At 39.2% G+C, this 14,232-nt stretch overlaps 1 protein-coding gene across 1 annotated transcript; it reads left to right on the forward strand.

Annotated features, from left to right (window-relative positions):
• The first annotated feature begins 12,178 nt into the window (after nucleotides 1-12,178).
• Nucleotides 12,179-12,761, forward strand: LOC127217768 (chromobox protein homolog 3). Its single transcript, XM_051178766.1, has one exon. It carries the CDS (start codon nucleotides 12,194-12,196, stop codon nucleotides 12,743-12,745), a length of 552 nt encoding a protein of 183 aa, XP_051034723.1. The 5' UTR covers nucleotides 12,179-12,193; the 3' UTR covers nucleotides 12,746-12,761.
• The last annotated feature ends 1,471 nt before the right edge of the window (nucleotides 12,762-14,232 follow it).

Raw genomic sequence — 14,232 nt, forward strand, 5'->3', positions numbered from 1 at the left:
TACTCTTGAACTAATGGGTACAGGAGACTGTTTCCTGACAATAACTCCAGAAACATAGACACTGAGATCAACAAATAATGAATGGGACCTATTGAAACTTAGAAGTTTCTCTAAGGCAAAGAACACAGTGGACAAGACCCAATGGCAGCCTACAGACTGGGAAAAGATTTTCACCAATCCTACATCCAACAAAGGGCTGATCTCCAAAATATACAAAGAACTCAAGAGACTAGTCAACCAAACACCAAATAATTCTATGAAATGGAGTATAGAACTGAATAGAGAACTCTAAATAGTGGGAATGATGAAATACACTTAAGAAAGTGTTCAATATCTTTGGCTAACAAGGAAATACAAATTAAAACAACTTTAAGATACCATCTTACTGCTGTCATAATGACTAAAATTGGAAACAGCAATGACAACTTATGCTTTGCAGGTGGATCTGTAAACTTGAAGAGCCATTTTCAGACAAGCATGGCTGTTCCTCAGGATAATGGGAATCAGTCTACCACAGGACCCAATAACCTAACTCTTATGCACATACCCAAATGATCCACATCCATGGAACCAAGACTTGTGCTCACATATATTCAAAGCAATATTATTTATAATAGCAAGAACATGGAAGCAACTTAGATGCCCCTCAACTGAAGTATGTATAAAGGAGATGTGCCACATTTACACAATGGAATACTACTCTGTGCCGGGGGGGGGGACAACGAAATCTTGAATCTCACAGACAAGTGGATGGAACTTGAAGAAACCATCCTGAATGAGGTATCCCAGTCACAGAAAGATAAACATGGTATGTATTCATTCATATGTGGATTGTAGACATTGTGCAAAAGATAACCACCATACAAATCACACTGCCAGAGAAACTAGGGTACAAGGAGTATTCTAAGAGTTTCTTATAAGGTCATTCGCAGAAGCAGGAAGGGACACGGTCCCCAGAGCATATGGGATTTGGGGGGTAGTGAGTGGAGAGTGAACTAGCAAAAGAAAAGAAGTAGGAGAGTAAAGAACATTGGACAAGGAAGATTTGGTCAGAAAAGGAATGGACCTGAGAAGAGATGAGAAGAGAAGAGAATAGCAGAGGATAGCTAGGAGAGGACAAGAAAGATAGAGACTATAAAAATTGGAGCCATTATAGGTTAGAAGAGGAAACTGAACCTAGAGAAATGTCCAGAGTCCTACAAGAGTGACCCCAACAATTTGTGCAACAGTGTAAAGGCTACCATAAATTCCCTTCCCTGACAATGAGATCAACGACTAACTTATCCACCATCATGGAGCCCTCATCTAGTAGCTGATGGAAACAGAAGCATACATGCACAACTAAACACTGAGCCAAACTGGAATTCGGATGCAGAGGGGGGAGGACAAGGCCACACTGCAGAAACACATAGACACAGCTGACCTAAACAAGGAGGAGCTAATGGGGCTGCAGACTTATAGCTGGGAATCCAACATGGGACTGACACAGACACCTGTGTAGTGAGATAGTCCTTCTGTGGCACTGAACACGCCCATTGGGGGTGGAGCCATGAGTGGAAGTGACCTGTGGAAGGAAGTCGGAGGGAGAGCCGTTAAAAGCTCTATTGCTGGTGTGACTCGGGCAGGAGAGGATTGGGTTGAATTTCCTGGTGTTTATCTGTGTAATTTGTAAGTTATTTCTCCCTAAATAAACATCTATTCGGCCTATTTGTTTATACTGATCCTTATTTAACCACGATATCTGGTGTCAGAAGTGGGATTTTATTTAGATAGAAAAGTGACTGCAGATGCAAGATGGACATTGCTATAGAGTTCCTGCTTCATGGAAGAGTCTGCCAGACAGTCTGCAGGACACAGAGGAAAATGACTGACAAACTGCCAATACAAGAAGACAGTTTAAAGTTTCCTGCTTTGGTGAAGAGTCTGTGAGACATACGATGGCCTATGGGCTGAAGATGAAAGATTAAAAAAGAACTTCGGGTGACCAGGCAGTGAGTTGTCTCTGTCATTTCTAGAGCTTATATATTATTCTTCTGTGGTCTTTGAAGGAGTTGAAGACGGGTAGTTATGGTTATAGTTTTCCTTAGTTAGGATTAAAGATAAGTTACACATAGGGCTTTAAACTCACAAAGATAGTATACATGATGGATTATTTTCTTAAATCTTACTAAATGTTACTGGACTAAATATTGTCAACTGTGATTCTTATTTGATAACTGTTATGTTATATATTTTCTATGTTAAGGTTAAAACCCTTCTTTTTATTTAGACAGAAAAGAGGAGATGATGGGAGTCATTCTGTATGTGTTTCTCATACTGGTTAATAAATAAAGTACTGTTGGCCAATAGGAAAGGAAGATAGGAGGGACTAGGAGACAAGGAAGAAATTGGAAGTAGTAAGGAGGAGTCAGGATGGAAAGCCTGGAGAAAATAGAACCGCCAGCCGCCTCTCCCTGGTAAGACCACGTGGAAATACATAGACATGGGTTAATAATTAAGATAGAGCTAGCCAATAAGAAACTAGCACCTGGCAAACAGCATAATATCAAATACAGTATCTCTGTGCGTTATTTGGGGCTGGCGGCGTGGCAGCAGGACAAGATCAGGAGGCGGGCAGAAAAACCGTACTCCTTACAAATGGTGCCCACGTGTCTAGTAAGAACTTCCACTTAAAATTTAAAAAACCTTTAAAAAGGGTTTTAGAAACAAAAGAACAGAGACAAGCAAGGTTTATTGGTAGCAGCATTTTTCTCGGTTGAACTCTGCTTTGCAAGAGACAAGTAGATATTCGTGCCGGTCCTTTAAGAGAAGATTCCTGATTCAGCATAAGCGGCAAAAAACCGCACAAATCTTAAGAAGCACTGCTAACAATTTATTGGTGTGTACGAGAGCTTGCAATGGCAGTGACCACATCTCCAAGACAGCAGCATGCAGACTAAAGCAGTGAGCACAGTTCTCACTGCAGGCAGTAAAATACTCACCACCATCTTCGATACAAACAAAGACTTTCATTTTAACAATGTTTTTGTTTAACAGATAAAGACTCATGGCCAAAAAAAGATAAAGATTTACAGTAAAGACAGATTCATATTAAGAAAAACCTCTAAAGGTTTAAAGTGTTTTAAAATAATTGCAGGCTTGGGAAAAAAATGGTTTTTAAGAGACAAAGAGGAACTGGGTGTGGTGGCACACATCTTTAATCCCAAAACTTGGGAGACATAAGCAAGCAGATCTCTGTGATTTCAAAGTAAACCTGGTATGCAGAGTGAATTCCAGGACAGATAAGAGTTACACAGAGAAACCCTGCCTCAAAAAATAAAAAGTAAAAGAAACGGAGTAATAATAAAGCCACGTAAAGATGAAAATCTCAGAGAGAATCTGGATACTGTATGGTATTACATTGTCTTTGCACTGTTTGACTGCTGAGGAAACAATAACTGTTAAAGGAAATACTGGTGGATTAATTCAACTTATATGTTTTAAAAATGCTTTGACTCAAAAATTTAAGTTCAAGGACAAGTTACTGGGGAAAAGGATTTCTATTTTTGTTTCCACAGAAAATAAAAAACTGTGGATTCCTTACAGACTAATGTGGTTTGATCAAGCCACACCCCCTGAAACAGAGTTTCTGGTGATCCAACATTCAAAACAGCTTAAACAAAGCAGCCTTGCAGACTACAGCCAAGATTTCTGCATCTTCTCAGCATCCCCCATGACAGCGCCCCCTGTCAGCAAGAAGTAGTTCGGAAAGAATGACGCCCAAATTCCCAAATATCGTTTATAAATGTTTGTTTTCATTTAAATGGATTTGGTTATAAATGGTTAATAATCACAACCAATATCTTTTTAAAGGTAAAAAGGGGATTATGGTATAGATATGAATACTTCATTTTGGAATGGATTTTCATTTATTGATATAATTTAAGGTCAATGTTGTGATATGTATATTTCTCTTCTTGTTTATGTATTGTGTTTATATAGCTCATTTAAAAATGTAATGTATAATTTATTACAGTTTTTACATAGTTACCTATAATAGTCAAAACTTATAGAGCTTATATATTATATATATATATATAATTATATATTATCCTTCTGTTGTCTTTGAAGGAGTTGAAGACACATAGTTATGGTTATAGCTTTCCTTAGTTATGCTTAAAGATAAGTTACATATAGGACTTTAGACTCACAAATTTAAGATAGATAATAGAATAGTTTCTTTTAATCTTGCTAAATGTTAATGGACTAAATAGTGTTAACTGTGATTCATATTTAATAACTGTTGTGGTCTGTCAAGTTCTCTTGGCCTTAGCGAAAACTGGATGTACAAACGTTGCTGTGAGACCTAGGGTGACTGTTCAGGTGGGTTGCTGTTTCTGTCCTTGCTGCACCTTTTGGAAGTTGTACATCCGCATTTCCTGTCTACTCTAGTATTGTTAATTTCCTTCTCAGGTCTTGATGAGGTTGAAGATTAAACTATCACAACTATTATTCTCTCTTCCTAGTTAGATATATTAGGTACTAGACTTACATTTTCCAGCTTAGGACAACTCTGTTGTAAACTCCATTATGCCCTCACCCTAGGACTAGATATGTAGGTCATTTAGTACTCGATTTTCCTTTTCTTAGAGCACACTTGTTATTCACTGTTTTGTATATAGTTTTGTATTAAACCTAAATCTTTTCTTTCGACTAAAAGGGGAATTGTAGTGAGATAGTCCTTCTTTGGCACTGACCACGCCCATTGGGGGGTGAAGCCATGGGCAGAAATGACCTGTGGAAGGAAGTCGGAGGGAGAGCCGGTAAAAGCTCTCTTGCTGGCGTGACTCGGACAAGAGAGGATTGGGTTGAATTTCCTGGTGTTTATCTGTGTAGTTTGTAAGTTATTTCTCCCTAAATAAACATCTATTCAGCCTATTTGTTTATCCTGATCCTTATTTAACCGCGATACCCCTGAACACGGGTCTAAGCTAAATGTCCTGTGCAGTCTAAGGGACTTCAGACAGTGGAATCAGGAAACATCCCTGTTGCTAAAAAGACTTTGGGGGAATATCCAAATGGAGGTATAATGCATTAACCTTGAGACAGGAGAGATATTTTAGTCCCTACTTCAAATGACTTGAAAGATTTAGATGACCTCTCCTGGAAGGCATCACCCTATGTGTATAGTGTCCGTTAGATGGGAGGGGAGAGTGGTCGTGGGCTCGGGAAGTTGGGAGAGAGGGGAAGAAGGAGGATGGGGGTAAGGTAGAATGAACTGGTTTGATACGTATAAATTTTTTTAAAAAAAATTAAAAACATTAAAAAGATACCAATGTAATTTTCAAAAAAAATAAAGTTAATATTTTAATAATTTAAAATTTTTTACCTCTATTGACTTTGAAATATCACACTTCCAAAGAGAGAACATCACTTCCAGCACAAGTTCTAATAGATATTACTAGTAAAAATTCACAGTAACCTATCAGGTAGGGGAGGGTGAAAACTGAAGGATCACAGGTTCAGAGCATCTGGCTACTAGAGTTCTTTTCTCTACCTATTCTCAGACAAGCCATGTGCTCCTGTCCTCACACTGCCTCCTCAGATTGACTGCTATCTCTTCGATCCCTGGGACTAATTGCTCAAACAAAATCATCTCACTGCATGCTCTTCTGTCTCCTCTACCTTATCTTCCTCTCTCTGTCCAGCCATGTCACTCCTATCTCCACATCCCTACTGCTGGGATCAAAGGCCTGATTCCCAAGTCCTGGGACCACCTTAGTGTGAGCTGTTTTTCTTTTGGACAGACTTAGTATGTGTCTAACTATTGACATAGTGTGTGTGTCTAACTACTGATTTAATGTGTGTGGATAACTAGTGACCTAGTCTTTGTAGCTAACTAGTGACTTAGGTGTGTAGTTGACTAAATACATAGAAATACATAGGAGAATGGCTAACTACTATATCAGTGTGTGTGTGGCTGACTATTTTCTTGGTGTTTTTGGCTAGCTAGTGAATTAGATGTGAGGCTGACTAGTGACTTAGTATGGGTGGGTAAGTGGTGATATATTGTGTGTAGCTAACTAGAGACATAGTGGCTGTGGCTAACTAGTAACCTAGTAACCTAGATATCCCATAGGAAATTCAAATTGGCCACATAACGGCTCTCTAGATCCAGATATTTTACAGGATCTTTCAAATTACTGCCAGCGAACAGGTAGATGGAAGGAGTTTTTTCTATCTCTTTGCTAAACAATCTCTTATGCTCAACTTGGTTCTGTTCTCTTTCTGCCACACTAAAACTCTCCTGCCTACCGCAGCTGCAGCTTGTCTCAGGGCAGTAGGCTGGGCTGAGGCAGCATCTACTCAAGACAAAATTGAATCTCAAAATGTTATCATTTCTGCCAGCTGTTGGGGATATGTTTATGGCAGCTACCATTTTGACAACGTGGCCTAGCCTCACCCCCCATGGTTCTTCCCTCTGCTACACCAGCCACCTAGGCACAAAGAGTCTAGCTAGCTTCTGCCACCAACAGAACCTGTAATTCATTTACCTTTTGCTTTTATTCTTTTATTTGCTTTATTCTTTATTCTTTGTCTCTAATTTCTTTTTTCACTATGTCGTACATAGCTTCACATTCAAGTCCTTCTCAATTTTACACAGTCCTGTTTAATATATCTGTATATTTAACTTAAATTTAACTTTATGTAAATGTAAGCTAACTTCATACAACTTAAATCCAATTGTACTAAATCTCAAATATTTCTAAATTGCTATGTGCCTTTGAATGGTGGTAAACATTTAAGGTTATAAATGTCTATTTCAAGCTAACAAAATATTTATGCCACCCAGTCTTTCCTGTGAGCTGTTTATTAAGGTTAAGCCTCTATTATCACAGGGAGTTTTTCTCTACCTCTTTGTCCTCTATGGTTATAAGTGTAACCTACTAAGTAAAAACCAGTTACAGTCAGGCTGCAGGGCCCTAAGTAAAATATCCCTCCACAGCCACTCAGCTTGGATCCAGTTTTCAAAACAGATTAATTACAGGGATATTTTGAATACTAAGGTATGCTAAACAGTCAGACAGCCCTCAAGTGCTCAGAGATCTAGAAAATATGGCATTTAAAATGTCTCATTAAAAAGATTTTTTAACACAGACACAGGCCAGCTGCTGGCACCACCCATTTCCTCCAAGATGACTGGTGGACACTGAAAGAAGCTCCACCCCCAAAAGTGGCAACACTAGCCACTGAGCAATCCTGCCTTTTATTTCATACCTCACAAACTGTACACCTACTTACTCTGGTCTGTTTTCCAACACATGACAGATTAAAACATGCTGGGAAATAACAAAATCACTCCCCTTACCACAGTCATGTACTTTTTTCATAGTGGTGAATTCAGCACCTTTTTGCTTACCCTGAATCCTCCTGCAGTGTAAACAATTTTCCTTATTCTGCACTGAAGGTAGAAGCAATACTCCACTTGCAAATGCTTTTCCTGTGTCTGCACTGGATAATTGGCTACCTGACTCTAATGGAAAATTTAAATCTCTTAGGCGTTACAGTAATTTAAGAAATTGAAGGTATAGTACAGAAGACAGCAAGGCCATTGTTTGGAGAGCAACAGACTGCAACCAATGCCACTTGCATCAACATAAGGGATTGTCTCATAAACATTCTTCTAACAGGATGCAAATGCATCTGTTGTAGCTTTAATATGGCTTCCCAGGGAGAACTCACTTCACCCACAGAGGAGATCTATAAAGACAAATATTTCTAACATAACAGGTATCTATCTCTGGAAAATACTCAGAGAGGAGCCAGCCTAGACATAGTTTGCTTTTCATATATGCTATCCTTCTTAAATGGCTTTTGGTTCAAGCTCCATTGTACACAGTGAACAATTTCAGTAGAGACTGGAGACAGCATGTCTAGCTACTTAGGGAGATGGGAGGTTTACACAGCATATGTGTTCCCAGTAATGTTCCTAAAGGCTACCAGATACCTGTAACTGAAGGACCTGTTCCACATATAGGATCCTGAGGTGAAGGTGATTTGGAATGCTATAGATAGGAAACATAGAAGGTAGAAAAGTTTTTTTTAAAAAGCTGGGATAGAGAGATGTGTCCCATGAAAATTTCTTAAGGAGAATAGACTCCTGTATACTATTTCCACAGAGGAAATGGAAGGAAAGGGGACACTTATGTGAAGTCAGTAGAAACCCATTCAATGGGACAAACTCAGGAGAACAGCACTAAAACAATGCAGTGCTAGGGAATACAGAATATCTCATGATCATTGCTGACTAAGCCCACAGTGGCCTTGGGACTGAGAACCATAGCTCTATGTAGTTTATATCTACATATCAAAGCAACCTGTCCACAAAGGCTTTGTTCCATACAATTACCAGCTCTCCCATGCAAATACCTGGTTTTTGATGAGGTTCTGTGTTTTATTGTCAATACACCAGGCCCTTAGTAAAATCTTTCAAGGCCTAGGCCCCTGGTTGTTGCTATCTCTTCTATGAATGTTTCTCACCCCTGTATAAGGACCTAAGAAAAGCTTTGCTTTATCAGGCCACTCATACATCATTGGTTTACTTTTTAAAATCTGGTGTCTTATTGCCACAGTGGTAGAACTATGCTTTTCTGGAGAAGAAAACTGCAACTATATGATATAATACAATTTAAAGTTGCTTATGACACTGTAATATCTCTCTGTCCAGCTTGTTATGGGGCAGTTCTATGATAAGGGTAAGGGACTAGATGATGTTGCAAAACAGGGGTAGCTTCTGTGTAATGGTTTGGAGTCAAATGTCTGGAAAATCATGGAGAACATATGTGTATCTAGCACTCAACATTCTAACTTGACTGGTCAACATACACTTATCTTTGTGTGTTTTAGAGGCAGTACTAACTCACTTAAATTCTACTATATGAGATATAATATCTCAAAAGCATTTGTAAATCATTTGTGTTACAGATTCTACTCTTGTAGATCACTGCTCAATAGTGAAGTGCTACCCTTACATGAGATGCCTTTTACAACCTGCAGAAAATTAATAATACAAGGATCTTACACATAAAATTAAAATGCAAATGGCTGAACTTCTAAAAGGTACTTAACTAAAAGGGCTCTGGAAATTTGTTGCCTTGCCTTCAGTGGGTGCACCTGAAGTAGGTAGAAGTTGACTTAAAAATGTTTCCATACACACCTCCCTGCTCACAGTACTCAAAGCAGATACAGGCCACAGAATAGTTATTTGGTGGACTCCCTCTAGCTTCTGGGTATTTCATGGACTACATGAGAACTCAGGAGACACTTTGTCTCCTTGCAGCTTCCCACCCAGATCCAGGGAATATCCACCACACTGGATCCATCACCTCACTATCTCCCACTACCGATCTGAGGATGGCAGCCACTCACTCACCATGCTGTGGTTTTCCAGTTTGCCCTTCCTCAAAGCACATCACTCAAAACCACTGGTTGCATTTTCTCTTCAAATCCAGATCAGAAGGGCCCTGCACTTCTTTTGACAGAAAGGTCACAAGGGGGCCTGATGAGCTATTAAGGCCTGAGTGATAAAAGCACCTCCCAGGTGGTTGCAGAGTGCTTAATGAAAAATTGCAATGGTTACTGATTGCCTTCTAGCACTAAGACTTTTCTATATCAGCAGTGATGTGAATTTCTATAGCAATTTCCTACTGCTGACCCGTGCTATCATTCTGTAGTACACAGGCATTTACCTTTCTTCCTTCTAGACACAGTGTTGCTAGCTAAATATACTTACTTAAATGGATTGAATGATTCTTGATGAAAAAGTTGCAAGGGAGCTCCAAATATTCGTTAACTACCACAGAGAGATTTAGGAATGCAAAATGTGTTATTTGTTATTTGGTTAAACACTGAGTTAAGTTGAACTAAATTTGCTTTTTACCTGTTTGTCACAGGAACTCCAGATAATCAGGAAAGAAAAGCAGGGGCCACATCTCAAAAAGAGATAAATGATCTTTCTCGTGGCAGAATGCCGGATGATGGCTCCATGAATGTAGAATTTTATCCCTAAAATTCAGAGCAAACACTTGGCAAAGGCATCATAATGAGAAAAGTAGTCTTCATGGAAAATTGAATATTTACAGAGGAATACATCTTCAGTAAGCATATAAAAAATAAAACCAAACAAATGCCAACTGCAGTAACCAAGGTTCTCTGCATGAAAAGGAATGTAGGATGAATCTCTCCATATATGTAGAAAGTGGATTTATTACGATATCTCACAAAGCTGTGATATATTTAGTCCAACAATTGTTGCCTACCAATGGGAATCTGAAGAGTACAGCAGTTTTTTTAGTTTATAAGGATGGATGTGTCAGGTGGTCATTGTACATCAAAATTCCAAAAAAGTAGGCTCTAATGGTAGTAAAGGAATAAACTTGGTACCCAGAGCTAGGGTAAGTAGCCAAAGAGGGAAAGCTTCCTCCTTCAATACCATTTATACATGTAGGCTACCACCAGAAGGTTGATCTCATTTTTCCTTTATGTGACTTTGTTCTGTTTTTTTTTTTTTTTTTTTTTTTTTCAAAACAGGGTTTATCTCTGCAGGACTTAAACTCATTCTGTGGATTTGGCTGGCCTCAACCTAAGCAAAATCAGGCTGCCTCCTGTGTCCTGGGATTAAACATTTGCCCTGCCACCAAGCAGTTAAAGGTAGACCTCATCATCTGTTTACATACAAGGCTTCTGTATGGCTTTGGCAGCCCTGGAATATATTCTGCCAGTCTGAAGTTTCTCAACTCCTACATGGGAATCCATTCCAACTTGTCATGAGTTCAAAGTGCTCCAATAACTCCTATTTTCCTTAAGACATTATCTTTCCTGCCACAGGACACCTGTGCCTTGATGATGAAGTCTCCTATCTAAATAGCAATGATTTGGGAGTAGACAGGTTAACCACCCTGAAGTAAAGGAGGAAGTGCAGCAATTGGGTGCCTGAAGGCACATAGTATGTGCAATTATGGAGTGCCTGTAGCATTAGGGGAAGCAATTTCTGATTTCCCTATATACATATTAATAGATGTCCCCTTCCATTGCCACACATTTGTTTGACTACTTAAGTTTGGTGTATGAATAAAATGGAGCTTACAGTACTGACTGAACCTGCCTGACATCATATTATGTCTCTGTCTTCCTTTCATCAATGATAGCTTGTCTTCCACTAGTCCACACTCACTGACTGAGGAATGGACATGGGACTGAGCTTCTGTTTCTGATTACAGTCCTACAAACTCCAGTCCACAACACTTTGTTCCACACGTGCTGGAGAATTGAGTTTGATCTGCAACTTAAAAATGCCGGAACTCACTCAGGCAGCATGAGCAACCCCGTGGCATATGCCATTATTACACAACATAGCTTATTGTGCTGTGGATATGAATGTAAGTAATTATTACTTCAAATTCCATGCTTCTTCATGTCCTCACTATTTGCCCATGGGTGCTTCAACTTGAAGTATTGCCTTCAAAATGGATTATGCAAAGATGCTATAAAATACCATGGCAAAGACATTTTTACCAGAAAAAGAAACAGAACAAATTCTGTTGTATGTGTGTGTCTGTAAATTAATTACCAGTTTTTAGACAATGACATTCGTGTGGAGATCATAAGTCAACTTTGTGGGGTCCATTCTGGCCTACTACCACGGCAACTGTAGACTCATAAAATTCTCATTTTCCAGGGAGTCACATTTTAGAAAAAGTCTTGAGTATTTCAAATGAAAATATCTCTATGAAAGAAACATTGGGGTGGGCGGGGGTGGGCGGGGCTTACGCCGCAGCTCAGGCGTGAGGCCCTTGCCACCTGGGCGCACTCCCTGCAGCTATGCCTTCGCCAATCCTCGGGCCGGGCTCTCGAGCCACGCTAATCTTTGTACCCGTCCCAAGGGGTCCCGGTCCCTCCCCGGAGGACGTGTAGTCCGAGGGCCGCACACGAGGCCAAAGGCCTCGGTAGCCCGCGCCCCGTGAGAGGGGGTGCTTAGCGAACCCTGCCACTGTGCGGCCCAGCCCCGAGGCCCGGGGCGAGGAGGTGGGCGGAGCCCGGCTTTGGCGCATTGGGCGATGCACCGTGGCCTGCTCGGCCCTTCCTGCCTCCCCTCAGGAGACCCCCGAGGCGCCACGCCGCGGATGCACTTCAAGTCTTCGATTAAAAAAAAAAAATGGCCTCCAATAAAACTACATTGCAAAAAATTGGAAAGAAACAGAATGGAAAGAGTAAAAAAGTTGAAGAGGCAGAGCCTGAAGAATTTGTTGTAGAAAAAGTACTGGACTGGCATGTAGTGAATGGGAAGGTGGAGTATTTCCTCAAGTGGAAGGGGTTCACAGATGCTGATAATACTTGGGAACCAGAAGAAAATTTAGATTGTCCAGAGTTAATTGAAGCATTTCTTAATTCTCAAAAAGCTGGTAAAGAAAAAGATGGTACAAAAAGGAAATCTTTATCTGACAGTGAATCTGATGATAGCAAATCAAAGAAGAAGAGAGATGCTGCTGACAAACCAAGGGGTTTTGCCAGAGGTCTTGATCCTGAACGAATAATTGGTGCCACGGACAGCAGTGGAGAATTAATGTTTCTCATGAAATGGAAGGACTCGGATGAGGCAGACTTGGTGCTGGCAAAGGAGGCAAATATGAAGTGTCCTCAGATTGTCATTGCCTTTTATGAGGAGAGGCTGACTTGGCATTCTTGTCCAGAAGATGAGGCGCAATAATTGTTTGCATTTTTATATATATGAATTCAGTGATCACTGTAGTTTTGAGCCTCCTTATGGGAGTCAGTCATGCCAGACAATCACATCATCTGATATACACTTACTTATCTAACTGTAAAATTAGGAAATTAAATAATAATTCATCATTTAATTAGCGTATTTAAAATAAAGATTATGTTATGGTCCATAAGTCCCATTTGGAGTCAGATTTTGGGAGTTCATGATGTAACCTCATCTCATTACTTGATTATTTTGCTGTTTAAATAGATCATTACATCAGCCATAGTTTTACGACTTTGGTGTCATCTTTTCAGAATTAATATAAAATGCCATCTAATTAATTATCAATTTAATTTTTAAAATAAATCATTATTCGAGATAGGGATCAGTCTGACTTCTTCATGTGGGACTGAAGTATGCACCACAATGTCATTATAAAATCATTTTTCATTATATATTTATTATTTAAATCGATGAATATGTGGTCCTTCATGACTGGAGTCTGGCCATTCCTCCCAGGTAGGCATTATTTATGTATCTAAGTATTAGTTCCTTGACAATCACTGGAGTTTGGTTCCATCTCATGAAAGTTAAGTATGCAGGACTTTCCAATTATCATCCCTGGCATTTCTGCCCAGGAATTGATGATACAAAAAAATTCAAAGACATTTATATTTTAAGATGTAATTATTAAAATGTTTCATTATATAAACAGTGATCCCTGAAATTTGATGCCACCTTGTGGATTAAAAGATAATAAGACTCACACTTACTCATCATAAGATGAGTTTTCCATTGCTAACTTCCTTCAGGATGATAATAATCCATGTGTTATAGTACACTTAGGGATTATTGGATTGCAGTCCATCTCTTTTGAGGAAGCTGTCCAACATTAAATATGTGATACCATCTAAAACCCTGCTTGCGCAATGACATTTCAGTATTTACACATTTTACTACTAAACTCTAAGGTTAAATATGGGATAAACCGGGGAGTTTCACACAATCTTGTGGGAGTCAATGGAGAGACAATTGTGTCGAGTATGGCAAACCATTACATCAACTGATGATGTTATTATTTAATTATAAAAATAGGACATTTGACTATCAATGCTCAGGGAATTATGGTACCACGATGTGGGAGTCAAGTATTTTAGACCATCTAAATATTAATTAAGTAATTAAAATATTTGAATTAATCATGACAAAAATATTCATGAGTCTGGAATGGAGCCACCTTAGGGAAGTGGATGATGTGAAATGAACACATTATTTGATTATTTAGTTATATAAAACAATGCTTATATCATCCATGACACCTGGAATTGGTGCCAAAGATCCTCTAATTACATAATTAAATTATATAAATTGACAGTTCATGTTAAGACCCAATACAATATAAATATTTGTATACATATGTAAGCCAATTATCCTCTATTCCAAGAAGAGACCTGTAAAGCTCCCTCTTGGGATGTCAAAATGCAATA

The sequence above is a fragment of the Phodopus roborovskii genome, unplaced genomic scaffold (assembly GCF_943737965.1).
Source record: "Phodopus roborovskii unplaced genomic scaffold, PHOROB, whole genome shotgun sequence".
NCBI lineage: Eukaryota > Metazoa > Chordata > Mammalia > Rodentia > Cricetidae > Phodopus > Phodopus roborovskii.

What these genes read in the sequence shown, in the direction of transcription:
- LOC127217768 (XM_051178766.1), top strand. Translation starts at nt 12,194, where the DNA reads ATGGCCTCCAATAAAACTACATTGCAAAAAATTGGAAAGAAACAGAAT.